The 16,243-nt window shown below is 40.5% G+C and overlaps 1 protein-coding gene across 1 annotated transcript in view; it reads left to right on the top strand.

Annotated features, from left to right (window-relative positions):
• The window catches only part of KIAA1549L (KIAA1549 like), a 76,324-nt gene extending 60,365 nt beyond the window's left edge, over positions 1 to 15,959 (top strand). Inside the window, exons 19-22 of the mRNA XM_062494472.1 lie at positions 6,945 to 7,042; positions 7,819 to 7,964; positions 12,422 to 12,570; positions 15,678 to 15,959. Of these exons, the coding sequence (XP_062350456.1) occupies positions 6,945 to 7,042; positions 7,819 to 7,964; positions 12,422 to 12,570; positions 15,678 to 15,959 (675 nt within the window). The remainder of the gene's footprint in view (positions 1 to 6,944; positions 7,043 to 7,818; positions 7,965 to 12,421; positions 12,571 to 15,677) is intronic.
• The last annotated feature ends 284 nt before the right edge of the window (positions 15,960 to 16,243 follow it).

The raw sequence follows: 16,243 nt of genomic DNA, 5'->3' as shown, positions 1-16,243 counted from the left end.
TAAAGTAGCCCCGTTTATGTGCTTAAAACCAGATGCTTACAGAGAATAAGTAAGTGTAGGCTGGTGTGTATATGTATATATATATATATATATATATATATATATATATATATATATAAATATATATATATACACACATGTGCGCTTGCTGTGAAAAATGAGGTTCACTTTCCTGGTAAAATTTAAAAAGTTTATAAAAGGATGGTAAGAGACAAACAATAAAGGAAAAGGTTATAAAGGCCATTGCTTTGGAAACACCCCTTAAATTCATCAGCATATTCATAGACCCATCATACATTTTCAAAGTTTTCTACAAACTATTTTCCATATTCCAAGAACTGCTTTACATGGCCACTCCTTGAGTCTGCCTTTTTAGAGCATGTGTGTTTCTCAGCTGTGTTTTTAATTTATTTTTCTTACATTATTTTTTAAAATTATTTTTTCTTATCAGCCTTAATTTGGGCTGTGGTGTTTAATTTGTGCAGAGGGTTGGTGCTGTTAAATGGTATATCAGTAGCAGGTGTTTTTATTGGGTGTTATCCAACCAAGCAGGTAGTTCACTTACTATAAAGGCACTTTGTCAGCCTATGTCATTCCTAAAGAAAACTGTATCTTAAAATCCATTTCAACACTACATGTACAGGATCCACCCTAATATTGTGAAAAGACAATACCATAATATGTATTTATAACATTCCCTAGACACCAACCTAGACTTTGCAGCTGGGAGGATGAGCGAGCTACACACATACACCATGAAAGACTCAGTATCTGTTTTAGTAGAAAGGTTGTCCTTGTTTAAGTTGTACTAAGAATTTAAAGAATAGGCTACAGGCTGCTGTACAGGTCCCAGACTTGTCTGCACATCTCCTGCTCAGTGAATACACATTGGGAAGTAATGTGGTTTTATGGAATAACTATGGTGACGTCTGGGTAGGGAACACCAACACTTCTGCATCACTGGAGAGGTTCACCACTGCAGAGCAATGTGGGCTGTCATTGGTAGTCTAGCACTTAGAGCTATTGGCTTGGGTCTCTAGAGTAGAATTAAGTCCACAGGTCTCTTAGTTGACCTTATAACTCACTGCATCCTCCATTTTCTAGCCTCAAGCAGCAGCTAAGGCATCCTTACCTTGCAGAAGTAATACGTGAATGTGGAACTTAAACCCAAGGGTGGAAATTGTTAATGGAATTTTGTAGGTGTCTAGACAGCAGTGGCACTAACACTGCGCACAACCTCTCGTGTGAAACTGCCCTTGAATTCCCACATATGGTAATGTGAAACTCAACCATGTATTTTCTTTTATGACAGATACAAATCTAAACCAGAGGTGATTGCTTTCAGACAAGAAATAGCCCATCTAACAATACCAGTGTGGTAAATTGTTAATTTTAAGGAGTTTTTTGGTCAGAATTTTTTGTTTTTTAAGAATGTATTTTAAATTGAGTCCCTAACTCTAGCTAGAATAAGAGGATAATGCAGAAAAATGTCCTCAGTTCAAAATAACCATTACCATTACTTCCTTCCATGACAATAAAAAATACATTAAGGGATGCTGCTTCTGAACTATTCTGAGCATAGCTGAAAGCCAGTGGCACTGCCTGCAAAGGTTCAGGTTGATGCTATTTAAAACATGCTAAAGGTTATTTCTGGCACTTTGAAATCGGTCCAATGGTATTCGTACAGCATGTAATCATATTTTATGGTTAGAATTTGATTAAAAGCTTAAGAGACAGCTAATGGGGAGTCAAATTACCTCGACGCTTCAAAGAATCTCTCTAAAACGGAATTAAAAATATTATATGGTGAGAGATTTTTAAAGAAATGTAATAGCCACTCTTTTTATGGTGAATGATTCACTGTTGTCGTTTTGAGACTTACTGCTCTCCTAAATCACCTGCGTGTTTGGGACCTTTTGCTTATCTTTCCGGCATTCTGAAGACAGAGTTAAATTCCCTGACAATAGTTGATTGCCACAGATTAGGATAGGCACAGACTGCTGGGCTTTGGATATGGGCTGGTAATTCATAGTTTTCTGCATATCAGTTTCATGAATATGCACTGTGCTTCAACTACCCCATTTTCTGGTTTGTTCTGATGGGGATGAAAGGATGGAATTGAAAATATCCCCAACTTTGGGGATGAGAGGTATCTGTGCACTGGGATGATTGTTACCTCTGTAAACCAAGAATTAATAATTTTTACCCTTTCTGAAAATTCAATTCTTAGTGGCAATTAAAAGTCAATATCAACAATGCTGTTGCAATTCAAAACACTGAGCATTTTGAAAATTAAAATTTCATATTTGAAAATTCAAGAGCATTTTGTCTGCTTAGATGGAACAAGTTCAGAGGGGTCCAGAGCCGCTCTTTAGTTCTGTGTTTCTTCACATGTCCTCCAAATTGTGGATCTTTGATTTTTTGTAGTCAACTTCTTGGCTAGTCCCACCATCAAACATTTGTATATCCAGAGTGTGCACGTCTTTTTTTTGTTTGTTTGTTTGTTTTCTATTTTCTTCTGCCTTTTGAGGCCTTCTGTGTATTTTTTATTTGTTTGGTTGGGTTTTTCTGTCCACGCTGCCATTAATACCAAAACGATCTGTAGCTCTTGCGAGGGAATGCCAACCTACCTGTTGGGTGACCTGTGAAAAGACAATTCCTCCACAAGGGGCTCACACCTTCTCCTGGCAGAGGAAAGCCAGTGAAATGCAAACTCTCCCTGTTGTTCTGGAGCTTCCAAAAGCATGATGAGTAACACCTGGCTGAGTCCTTGGCACCCAGCTGGGGTGCTGTGACTGGAGGATGGAGTTAAAGAGTTGAAAGTGTGACACCACAGCCTGACCGCCAGCTCCGTGCCTTGGTTGATCATGTTGCAGCTTTGGAAATTTACTCAGCTGAATCAAATGAGAGCTGAGACCAGAGAAGAAAAGTCTCTCCATCACATAGCTGGACCAATTTCCATCTCTCCTCTTCAATGCTCTGGAAAGAGGAGTGAGAGTAACAGAGCTCTGGATCCCAAGGTGAGACCCAAAACAGGCACTGATGGCCAGCACTTACAGCCTGAGTGACTGGTGAAGTACCCCCCTCCTCAGAGCTCCCCTTCATTTAACAGAGGTGAAGTGGGAGTATTTTACCAAAATTCAGCCACTTTTCAATAACAACTATAAAGGCAAAGCCATATCAATAAATTTGTATTATTCCTGAATTGCAGTTTAATAATCAGATAAGTAATTCAATGTGTTAACAAGGACACTGACCTTTTAATTCCTATGGTGAGATGTAAGGAGATGGATATTTCTGTAATTACAAGGCAACATAGAATAGTTTCACCCAACACCAATCTGTAAGTGTAAGGTGGTAAAAACATTAAAATATTACAACTAGGGAAATGCAGCCTTAAAACTAACTGCAAAGTTTCTGTTTTGGCCTATAGTTATTGTGTGCTGGCCTATGAACACAGGCTGAGACTTGAGGTTGTTCAGCCTGGAGAAGAGATGGCTCCAGGGAGACCTTAGAGGACCTTCCAGTGCCTAAAGGAGGTACAAGAGAGCTGGAGAGGGGCTTTTTACAAGGGTAGCTAGTGATAGGACAGGTGGGAATGACTTTAAACTGACAGAGGGCAGGCTTGGATTAGATATGGACAAGGAATTCTGCACTGTGAAGGTGGTGAGGCACTGGAACAGGCTGCCCAAAAAGTTGTGTATGGCCCATCTGTCGAAGTGTTCCAGGCCAGGCTGGATGGGGCTTTGAACAACCTGGCCCCATGGAAGGATCCCTGACTGTTGCAAGGGGCTTGTGCCTTGATAATGTCTAAGGTGTCTTCCAAACCATTCTGTGATTTTTCTTTTCTAGATCCTGACAGGTCCTTGGGCTGTCGTGGGTTGTAGGACACAGTGGTGCAGGTGTCTGCTGATGACTGGACTTTATCCTCCAGAGGATTTATTGGCCCAATGGCTGCTAAACTGCACTTCTTACTTTTTAAAATAAATGTATTGGTTTCCTTTTTAAATTGTCAGTGTGCTAGCCGCAGCAGACTCCTTCACTGGCATTTCTTACTGAAAGGGGTCTGCACTCTGCTACCTGTGCAGTCTGTCCTGGACCTCAAGTGTGATAACTTCTGCCAGTGATTGTTACATCCTTTGTATTCTACACGTTCTCATTTTTCAAAAAACAGAGTTCAGAACCCATGCGGAATGTTTTCCTTCTTAAGACTTTTGTCTTTTGCTCATTTTGGGCTTTTGTTTAGTTACTTTGTTTCTTTTTGTTTGTTTTTTTTTTTGGTTTTTTTTTTTTTTTTTTGCTAAAAACAAAGAGATCATTTTAAATGGATAAATACATTTTGAAGAGTAAAATTAGGCAAATCAGTGAAATCAGCTGGGTTGTGTTTTTGTTTATTGTTTTCCTCTCTGACTCATTTCACAGTGGTGAAGTGACTTTAATTCTACAATCATGTCAGTTGGCCAAGAGCCTAAGGGCTCATAAAAATCTTTAACAGGCCTCTCTGGTAAAACTTGGATTTCATTTAGCTTCTGAACACTTTTTTCCCATTTATATTTTGCCTGCAGGAAAACACTAATTCCCCAACCCACTGCAGAAACTCCAGACATTTCACTGCAGCTCCCTCCCACAAGCATGTTGATGTGTGGCAGCTCAGGGCATCAAGGGCTGGCTCCTGTCCCCACTGGACAGACTGTTCCTCAGCATGGTGTAGCAGATCTTTTTACAGGATTTTTCACTTTAACAGGATTGCCCAGCCATTAGCAAGAAACTGCCACTCACTCAAAATTGTTCATCTCCCATGTAAGCAGAAAAATAAAGGCTTAGATTTTCTATTTTATTTTTTTCCCCCAAAATTTCCAGTGCAAGTTGCAGCATATTTGTGAACTGTGATCCCTGAAAATACCTAATACCTCCTTTGATGTCCATATTCCAAAGCACAACACACAAGAGAAAACCCAGACCTACCTCTGAGTCTCTGCCTACCCTGCTAGACAGCATCTGGAGTCACTTTCCCCTCCCAAACATTATCTTGTGTGCTGTTCCTTTAAAACAGGGGGAATAAAAAGGGTTTCAGACTTGCCACAAATGCATGCTGAGAGCAAGGTGGGGGATGAAAGGCTTGTGGAGCCAGAAGGGAGAGTTCAGTCAGCCTGTGAGGGCACTGCCAGCATTTGAGATGCAGAAGAGGCATTGCAGGCCATTTCATTTTTTTTTTTTCCATTTCATCTCCAGCACTATCAGGAGAAATATAATTCGGGTTTTCTTTGATGTGAATAGCATTTGTTTTTTCCTTACGGTTCTTACATTAAAAATCAGTATTTCCAACCCCTGGCTAAGAAATGTACCAGTGTCTTTTTAGATTTATTTTTCCCCCCCCACTTAAATGTAGAAATTCTTTAAATATCATGGTAGCATGGTGAAAGTAAATATTAGGAGACTTTGTAGGTGGCATGAAAAGAGAAAAATATTTTCAGAAACATGCCTTTGAGGGTTTCTAACCGCTTTAAAAGGGGTAGCAGCAAGAGGACAGAGAAAGATGCTGGGTCTGTACTGCTTTTCCCTTGGAGACACATCAAAAATCAGTTTGATAAGTTACCTTTCCTTTTTGTTGACCTAGTTTTTGCAGGTACTTGAGAATGAAGGTATTTGGAATACGGTCTAAATGTGTAATTTTAAAAGAAGATTACTGAAAGACAGTGTTTTCTGATACATAGTGTGGGATTTATATTGCCAAATTCCAACTTAAATGTAGGTGGTAAGTCTGAAATAATCATGTAAATCCTGTAGGCTCTTTCTCTGGGCAGCAGATAGAGTGTGACTCATCCCATGTGTTTTAATGTGTTTTTAACTTTCACTGCTGTTTGTGGAGGAGCTTCTCTGGCTAAACCAGATGCTTCTTGTTTAGAGGGCCAACGTCCCACCATTGGACTCCATTTTTTGTTGTCAAAATGCCAGTGACTTGATAGTGGTCAGCTTTTCCAAAATTTGGTATTTGTTATTCCTCTGATTTTATCTTTATATTCCTGTGCATTGCTCAGAGCCATCATCATGAAAACGACAACTGAAAAAAAAATCACAAGCAAACAATAAACCAAAAACCAGTAGGGAAACAAAACCCTCGCCCATGATGTGTTGAAGAAAAGTTCAGTGAAGCATCTAGTGAGATACCATTCCTCTAAGTGAATTTGGAAATATTATGGCCTCTAATCTACAGCAGTGCAAAGGATTAAGGAGGAAAATGTTGTCCTACATGTCTTTTCTTGGATGCACATAATTACTCCTCCTTCACATGTATTGATGATGTAATTCAGAATTGCTGCGGGCAAGTTGCTTAATTTTGTGACTTTGTGGGTTGGGCCCAGTGTTCCTCTGGATCAGTCTGCCTTTTCAGAGCTGTTTGAGGCATTTGTTGCTGTGTTGGAAAGTTACAGAACCTGGGGGTTTTGTGGAAAATTTTCTTTTCATCTCCTGAAGGCTTGAAAGGAAGAGGTTGAAATATGGATTGCTGACAGGCGGCTTCACCGCAGCACGCACTGCTCTGAGGGTTCTTTCTGAATCTTTGAAATACTTTTTTTTTCCTGGAGAAAGTGGAAATACTCAGGTCTTTTTCCCATGATCCAAAGCAGCTGCTGAGTCTCACATAATCACAGCAGATCTGCTTTGCCAGCAGGTTACAAATGTCACAGATACAGTGTTTAATACATTTTATTTTAATTAGACTTCATCTTGTCTCTGAGCCTCATTTTCAGGCTTTCTTCCACATTCAAAAATCACCAAAGCACTGTAAATTCTCTAATAATTGCAATTATTGTTGATGCCACAAAAAGCTAGCTTCCTGTAGTCTGGCACACAGAGCAAGGATTTAATTTCTGATTTTGTTTTGTTTGTCAATTTGACTGAGATCTATTGGTGTTTCAGAAAATATTTATTTTTCTCTGTTACAGGCTTATAGATTTTCTCAGCTTCCTGAGATGGTAATGGGTTCTCCTCCCCCTCCTGTCCCTCCCAGAACAGGTCCTGTGGCTGTTGCCTCTCTCAGGAGGTATTTATCTGTTATTTTATTTTAGGCATGCTCTCTGAAACCCACTGTTGTAATAAGAACCAGGGCAAACCCTGAGGGGGCACTTACAAGGCACTTTAAAAAGACACATTAATGAAATTAGAAACACAATGGTTTTATTGCATTTTAACACAAAACAAAATAACAATGAGTTTTCTGATAGCTAGTCTGTGTCAATAAAATCAGGAAATGCAGGCTCTTGTTTCTTTTAAAGCATTATTTGCCTCAGCTCACATAATGGTGTGCTGGATTGAGGCAGATCATTCACAGCATCATTCTCCTTTCCTGTGTTGTAAGGACTCACAACATTTCCAAAGACATTAGCATTTCCCAAGTGCAGCTAATGTTATTTACTACAATGGTCTCCTACTGTATGATACCATGTCATGTACACTGTTGGGGCTGCCTGTGGACTGTGTTGGTGAATTGTGGTAAAGCTCTGAGCAATTATGGTAAAACTCTGGTTTTGGTGTTGTATTTCACAGGCGTTTGTTTGAAGTAGCAAGCCAAGCCCCTATGCAATGGTAATAACATGCTTTTGCACAATAGCAACCAGGCTAAAAGGGCTGTTTGCAAACTTCTCCACACTTCTCCTGTTGTCCAGTTTTCTCCAGACTTCTGTAATGCCAGAGCAAAATTGGACAGATTGCTCCTCAATGGCTTGTCCTTCTGTAGCTGGTGGGTGTGTATGTGGCTACAAATCTCATCTGTAGGTCAGAATGACAAAAATGTCATTTTCTTCCTTTCTAAACATGCAGGTCTACATCAGATATTGGCAGCAAAGTGAGAATACCTGAGTCCAGTGGAGCAGATCAGGCCCAGCACCATGACCAGACACCTTTTGCACCTGGTTCGAGAGCTCCCATGTCTGTTGGTCCGCTCGATCAATCAGCTTTTCACTCAGGTGAAGAAATAATGCAGATTGAACTTGGAGCTTTGAGAGCCTCATTAGCTATTTTGGATATAAATTAATGTATGGGATATAGCAAATAAGGATGATTGTAAATGGGTTAGCTGCACCAGCTGATTAGTGGTTTGTCTTTATTTCTTTTTGTCTTCACTCAGAGTCAGGATTGAAAACACGAAGGAGACGAATTTCTCGTGTTTGGGCTTGGTTGTTTATGAAATCTTATCTAAAGTACAGAGAGTTTTGCAACACTTTTAGCTCCCAGCTAAAAGTGAACGAAATGGAGGTGAACCTAGCTAGTTACAAGGTCTTTTTAGAGCTAAATAGTCTAATAAAGAACTAACACCTATATTATTTATACTTTTGACCCAATAATCAAAGTCCTGTGACCCTCAGTGCAGCACTACCTATCCAACCAGAAACTACTACCTGAAATTATGAAGAAGGAAGAAGAACACAGAAAGGAGACAACACCCAAAATCCTCCATCTCGTCCCATACCTATTTCTATATTGTAAAAATCTCAAATTCCAAACCCTTCACCATGTGAAATCCCACATTTCTATTTAACTACACACCTGTGCCTTTAACTCCATCACTCAAATTTGGAACCCTTCTCCAAGGCCTCAGGTCAAAAGCAGTGTTCTCCAGGGGGCAGTGCTAGAAAGCACAGAAAGCTCCAAACTCCTGGGTTTCTGGGTTCCAACAGATGATTTTTTGGAGAATGACTGTATTAGGTGGGGTTTTTCCTGGTGCAACTGAAGGAGCCCTCCAGAGGATGGCCTGTGCCTTTGTAAGTGCAGCACCAGCTGCATCCTAAAATACTCATCCTGCAGAAGTGCCAGGAAATGGCCTTTTCTGAAGGAAGGATCCAGCAGTAATGTCCCAGATGTTCTGTGTTCAAAATGTCATTCTGCTGGCACACTAATCAGGACTCTGAATTGATAAAATCCAGTAAAGCTGTTCATCAGTGCTGCAGAACACAGCAGAATTTTTAGGGAGGGTATGGAGGTGTTGGTGGCAAAATAAGTTGCAGTATTGGGACTCGTTTGTGTTGCACTTCGTACCAGCCAAGCAAAGTGGGAGAGACAGGTAATTAATGGGGGAGAAATGAGGGGAGAAATGAGTTGGATCCTTCCAATATTATGTCAGTCATGAATATTGATCCAAGTGCTCAAAAACATTTTTAAGACTTCCTCTTGAGAAACTCTACTCCTGCTATTGTCACTGCAGTGGGCTACTGAGGAAGGCAAATTGAAGGTGCATGGCCCCTTCCCTTCAAAACACAAGGCAGTGGTGCCATTGCACAGTCAAAGGTAATCTGGTAGCTCTTCACCCCTCCTGTTGTGGAGAATATAGTTTCTGACCAGAACTTGTTTTTAGGTCTAAAAGTCCCAGTTTTAAAGGCCTAGTCAGTTCCTGGTTCTTTTGATATGAGTTGTATTTATAAATTAATTGATTTAATCATGAGATGAAGCTGATGTACTGTTTTGATGGTACATGGATAACATTTAGCTGAAAAAATGTTTGAAAAGGCTTCTTATTGGCAAAATATATTTTCTTGGAGAGTTATGGAAAAGAGCTTACAATATTAAAAAAAATTCCCATTAGTTCAAAGCTTTGAAATTAGTAGGTTTGTTACACATTGCTCTGTTAATCTGCCAGGAAAAAAACCCAACTTTTTTAGCTTCCTCCGTAGTAATAGAGAGTTATTTGCATTGTCTTTGATATCATCATCTGTGGCTAAGCAATAGTGTGGCTAAGCAAATGTGTTTTCAATTAATTAAATACAGTAGGTTTGAAGGATCCATTCTACTCTCACTTATTGCCATACCTTCTACAAATGGTGCAGTACCTGGAAGGAGCAGATGCTCAACCTCCCATTTCAAAACACTTCAAGCCATAAAATATGCCACACTACCTAGACCTCTCCTTTATGTGTGCAGTAATGTGATCTGTGGGTTACACTTTTTTATTGGATCCAGTGATAGGGAGATCTTATTGCTGTGCGTTGCTGAAGAGTGGCTGCAGTTCAGAAGAGACAAAATTACCTTCCTGTACATTCTGGAGTTTGCCAGAATAATTCTGGGAGTAGTTGAAGGAAACTTTCATATATAACAGGTACTACAAAAGGCTGTAATACAGGCAAGTAAAGCCAAGGACAACTGTGAGAAATGTGCAATTGTAATACAGTGTTTCTAACATACTGATATGAGAATAAGTTTTTATAGCCTCAACACATGAAGAAACATTGCTGCAGGTGCTGATTTGGAATGTTAATGCCTAATGTCACTCTCATGCAGCCCAGCATCAGCTTTAAGATAAGGATGTTGCAATAATAATTTAGGTTAAGACATTACATCAGCCAACTGAATATTCATTTTGAGTAGTACCTCCTTTTGCTGTGATTAAATTAAAAGAGTGTTTTGGTGTAGAAACCATGTGCTCCATACAGGAGCAGCACTTTCTTCTCTGTACATGTATGAAGAATGCTCATTTTCAGCCTTGCTAACTCATTTAAAATGGCAAGCCTCGTGCTGTTTATGATCTGGAAGAACCAGGTTGAGCACACTTCTTCTCTTAGCCCACCCTCTTCCAAAGCAAGGTGGTGGAGGAATTGGGATAGAGGTGGTGTGTTTTTGCTCTGGAGAAAAATGTGCTACAAACCATATTTTACCCCTCTTCTCATGACCTGATTGCATCCATAGCAATTCTGGCCTGGGACTGTGGGAGAGGTCATTGAGCAACTGTAATTAACTGGGTTTAGGGGGACTGCTTTGGCAGTGGGTGTCACTTCTGGTGTCTTTCTGTCTCTGTGCGTGTGCCCAGCATCTGTCAGAGTAGGCAGCATAACCCTCTGGAGGATTTTTCAGGAGCAAAAATATGTGCCAGGGCTGTAAATGAGATTCTGGAGGACAGCTATTTGAAGCAGCCAGTAATTGATGGTAATTCCATTACAGTCTGTATGAATTTCAGGAGAAAGCCCACGTCTTTGTGATTTTGTCAGCATAGTGGTATCATAGCTACTGAGAGCAATTAGTTGCAATATTCAAATGATGTGCAGTTGGAAGGGGGAGAAATTTCATTTTCTCTGCATTGATTCTAGTACAGAGAACCTTCCCAGCTGTGTAATGTTACTGTGCTTCCATACCTCAGTGAAAATGGAGGAATTGTACTTTGTTGTGTTTTTAAAGAGTTTACTGCCCTTCTGCTTTCATGTAAGTGATATTATTTTTGCTCTATTCTGTGAACCTGGAAAGTAAAAGACATGTCCATGTAGTATAACTGAATAAATTAAAAACCTAATAACTGATAAAGATGATATGCAGCTGTCCCATTCAGGGTTTAGGGATGAGGACCTCATGCCTCATTGTGATGTTGGTGATTCACTGCTGGAGTCTGTCTTTGCATGTACTAGACACTAGAGGAAGGAAGACTTAACCAGGCAAGAAATTTGTATTTGTGTTTGTTTTTGTATTCTATTTGAAATTTGTTTTTGTATTCTATTTTTAACTAGGCAAATACATGGAGTTATGATAGCAAATCTCAAGGGAAATATGCACATTAGGATGCTGGTCTTCCAGGCATGCCAATTATAGCCTGTGGATAATCTCTGTACCAAATTGTTCTCTGCATCTCATTGGGCCACAGGAACAAACCTTCCCTGAAAGCAGATGTGACCATATCCAGGGATTTGGCTGAAATTTATGTCAACATGGCTGGCTCCCTCCTCAAAAACTGGATTATGATAGTGGCATTTTAATCCAGGAGGCTTCCTGGATATTCCTATGCATGCATCTTAATCAAGAGGTGATAAACCAGATTTGGAATCAACAAATATTTATTTAAATCATAGCTAGTTGTAGCTAGACAAATATTTAGTTAAGTTGTAATTTATGGCAGTCAAAGACTGTTCTTAGGAAAGGAACTGAGCAGGTAGAACCTTGGTATTTTTTGCAGAATCATTGAAGTTTTATGATGGAATTGTTGAGAGTAAAGCCTGTTAAAGGTATCACTCACTCGTTTTTGTAGGTTTTTTGCCTAGAGATATTAAGAAAGACTGGGTAAACTGTGAAGAGGAAAGTACATTACACTGAAATTCATGGTAACAACAGCTGGAAATTGAATATAAGGAAACAAACTTAAGGGGGAAAAAGCCTTTTCTCTAATGAGTCAAAGTTTTGACAAGGATCCAGTCTTAGGGACTCTTTACCTGAAGGCTGTACATGGTTATGAGGACAACTGCAAATCTTGCCTCCTCCAGTATTTCCCAGCATCCCGAAGATGCTCTAGTCAGATGGTGAGACAAAAAAAAAATAAAATAAAAAGGCCCAAAGCCCGGAACAAGAAACCTCAACAAAGAAACATTAAGTCTATATTTCATAAGTACTATCTTCTGATTTACAACTGAAAATCTCAGCTATTAATGTTGCCTACTCTCTTTTTATTTGGCAGGAAACACGGTCCCAGCAGTGTTTGCCATTCCAGCAAACCGACCTGGCTTCACGGGCTATTTTATCCCAACTCCTCCCACTGCCTACAGGAACCAAGCCTGGATGCCCTATGCTGGAGAGAATGAGTTGCCAGGGCAGTGGGCAGAGTCTGTAAGCATCCCTGCTTTTCTTACCACCTGTATTTTCTGTGTTTTGCACAGGAGGGGTTTTCAGCAATTCTTCACTGGTCTACATAGGAGCCGAAAAGGTTAATATTTAAATTTTTCCTTGAATGGGAATAATCTCTGGTAATGAAAAGCCATAAGAGATGGAATAGGTACTTCAGCTTTTATAACATGAACTGTAAGCAAGGTCTTGAGAGGGTGGAATCATTCACTAGGTTAGGGCCTGGCACGTGGTGGGTTTGATGTCATTTTTCTTTCCTGAGAATGGTTAAATTTTTGGATAGACATGTGTCAGGAGAAGCTGATGCTGTCTCTCAAAGCAGCTGTTGGAAAGCTTGGGAAGCATCTTACCCTCCTGGAGGCTTCTTTCAGGACAGCCTGGCTCCCAAGTCTTACCTCCCAGCACTGCTGCAGCCCTCCCGAAGGCTGGAGTGACAGATCATAAATTAAATAATTAATTACACAATCCCAGACTGGAACAGATGTAATTTTTAGCCCAAAGTAAACCTACATTTCAAAGAATTGAAGCTGAAACATCCTAAAATGAATTGCAGTGGTTTATCATGTTTGAAACAATTTCTCAAATGTAGGGCTTTTTTTTTACAGTAGGGAAAAAAAAGATCAATTCTTCTGCTTGAGCTCACATCTGGCATTTATGCAGAACCACTCTGGCAAAAAAACCTGGGAGATAGATTCAATTTCCTTGTGCAAATCATCAACAGAACATATTAATGAATTGCAGTTGAAATCTAAGTTGGCTTTGAGCAGCTAAGCAAGAGACAACACAGTCATATAAATGTTCCTGGAGGCAGCATTTTGTTGTTCACTCTTTATTACTGCTCCCAATGCCTGTGAGAAGAATTCAGTATGACTTTCAGATGCAAGTCTGAATTTGAGCTATCAGAAAAAAAAGCTGTTCATTTGTAAGCTGAGCACACCTGCTGATGTGCCCCTGACACCTGGAGGCTTGTGATGCTCTGGTATAAATTTTCTTCTCAGAGCTGCCTTTTAAAGCATGAAAAGCTTTATTTTCCTTTGTTGTTGTTATTGTTTTGGTGTTTGATTTTTGTTTATTTATTTGTTTTATGTGTGTTTTTAACCTTTCTGACATCTTAAATCCAGGAGGCCCATTGTGTCTTAGCAATGATTTTAAATCTTTTCTCTAAGAAGGAAAAAAGCCACGAAACAAATAAGGAAATTTTACTTGTCTTCCGTTCATTCTCCCTTTTGTATCCCTAGTCTTGACTGCAGTCCTGTGGAAAAACAGTCAGGTATCACTTGTCAAAAGTGGAGACTGAAACAAATGGGTCAAAACTGCAAACCAAATTTCCAGCCCCCAGCTCCTTCCTCTGGAAGGAGAAGAGTGTAACTCTGTTGTGGGTTTCCTTGTCTTCAGGGAAAGAGGAATGGAGGGGGATGTAAGAATCTGTCTGAAAAATAACCATGGCAGAATAGAATTCAAAGGAAACACATGTCCCTTTTAATTTCACGTACCCATGGCAGAGCGTTAACAACTCCTTGTTACTCAGATTTTCAGCTCTCCAGTGGCTTTGCAGAAGAGGTACAAAATTTAGAGACAACTCCAGTTTCTAGAATGAATTTGCAAATCTGTCAATAAACTGTCTTAATTTGAAAATCATTGCTAGAGGAACTAGAAATAGCATTAGCAACATAGCACAGTCAGAAAGCCTAAATAAAAGTGAATAGCATAAAGATCTGAAGTAATACTCAGGTTTTCTCACTAATACTCAGGGCTTAAGCTTCTGGATGTGTCTTGGTTTCTGAGTCTCTAGATTATAGCTTGATCACACTTCCAAGATTTTCTTACAGTTATTGAGAACAGAGTCTTAATATCTATAACATTCTTTACTTTTCACATATTTCTGCTAGCCTAGACTGTAAACAAGGGAGTAGAGGGAACAGGAGATTTGACAACAAAGAATTATTTTATAAGCTCAATTACTGTAATATATTATTCTCTGAGACAAATGGTAGGTATTGAAACACTAAGTTTTGTGGGACACGGCAGCTGTATCCTCAAAGCACTTCTCCAAACTGCTGGATCCTGCGTAGTGAAAACGGTAACTTGGTGGCCTCTAGTGGTGAGTTCTCACGTTGTTCTAGTAAAATCACCTTTTGAAGAGCCTGTTGTAAACAAAACAGAGATGTCTGCATCTAATGGTAACTTTCATATCATACCTGCTTCCTACATTTGTCTCATCACACCATAGTGAACGTTTGACATTCTCTTCAGCATTTGATGGATACCCAAGGCTGTAGAGGATATGTAAATCCTAATGGTCAGCTTCAGGCATAAAGGCTTCTTCAAAATTAAGGCCTGTAGATTCTTGTTTTATAGACTTTTGGAAATCATAAATACTATTTTTTGTTTGGTGCATTAAAATCTTCTGGGTGCCAGAAGGTATCGTGGTTCATGGATTTGTGAAAGTAATTTAATCTCTCACTGTGACTAAAGGGCCTACATTATTTTAGTTTTGGCTGATGTAACATGGGGCTGAAATCTGTGAAGTTACAAAAAAATTATGAATCCCTCATGTAATTCTGTTAAACATGGTCAGAAATCCTGACACTTTTGAGCTGTCAAGCATCGCTTTGAGTGTTGAGTTTCTGAGCTGGCGCACCTGAGCTTATCCCTGTTTCTGCTAGGAGCAGTGAGACCAGACACTGGCTGGCTTGGATTAGACTTGGATTAGTGGCTGCAAGCCAGAAAACTCTGCTTTTCTGTTCTGGGCTTTTTGGTGCTGTTTGTTTAAAATCAAAGTTTTTAAATTTTAAAATTGCCAGTTTGCTAAGCTGACAGCACACACTTTCAGAAAAACCTTTTCCCTTGGACTTTTGGAGGGGATGATAAAGGAGGACAAGCAGATGTTTTTGCTGCCACAGCCGGGACATTGACACCTGCATAAACGGCATGTGCCAGGATAGGCACTGGTAGACAGAAGCTGGGGATTCTGAGGTTTGCATTCCCTTCAGCTGTGCCTCTGTGTCACACGTGGCAGTGCCCTGCGGAGGTTTGTGGGCGCCGCGCGTCGATCGTTCCGTGTAATTCTGTGAGGTTCCGATTCCCCGCAGGTGCCGCTCCCCGGCTACATCGAGGCGTACCCCCGGTCCCGGTACCAGCAGAGCTCCCCGTCCCGCCTGCCCCGGCAGTACAGCCAGCAGGGCAGCCTGCACCCCAGCCTGGAGCAGGCTCCGCTGGCCTCCGCCGCCGCCTCCCAGCAGAGCCTGACCGACAACGACCCCTCCGACGCGCCGCTCACCAACATCTCCACCGCCGCCCTCGTCAAGGCTATACGAGAAGAAGTGGCCAAGCTGGCCAAGAAGCAAACAGATATGTTTGAGTTCCAGGTCTAACGCAACTTCTGCGCGCAGTGGTTGCGTCGTGCCGCCTGGGGCAAGCCAAGAAAGCGACTCCTTTAATTTTCGGCTACAGACTTTCAGTGAATTGTGCCAAAGCTGTGGCATTTTAGTCTGTCTGAAAAGTCAGCACGATGAAATGACTTACAGCAGAGCAACGGGACTCTGAAGACATGAAATTCTGCTTTCCAGCTAAGGAAAAGCTGCCAGGGAACTGTTTCATACTGATGAGATCAACCATATGCAATTGTTTGTCACTTTGCTCTCGTATCATGACCCGT

Source organism: Cinclus cinclus, chromosome 6 (genome assembly GCF_963662255.1).
Source record: "Cinclus cinclus chromosome 6, bCinCin1.1, whole genome shotgun sequence".
NCBI lineage: Eukaryota > Metazoa > Chordata > Aves > Passeriformes > Cinclidae > Cinclus > Cinclus cinclus.
This window is presented reverse-complemented; position numbering and strand designations above follow the sequence as displayed.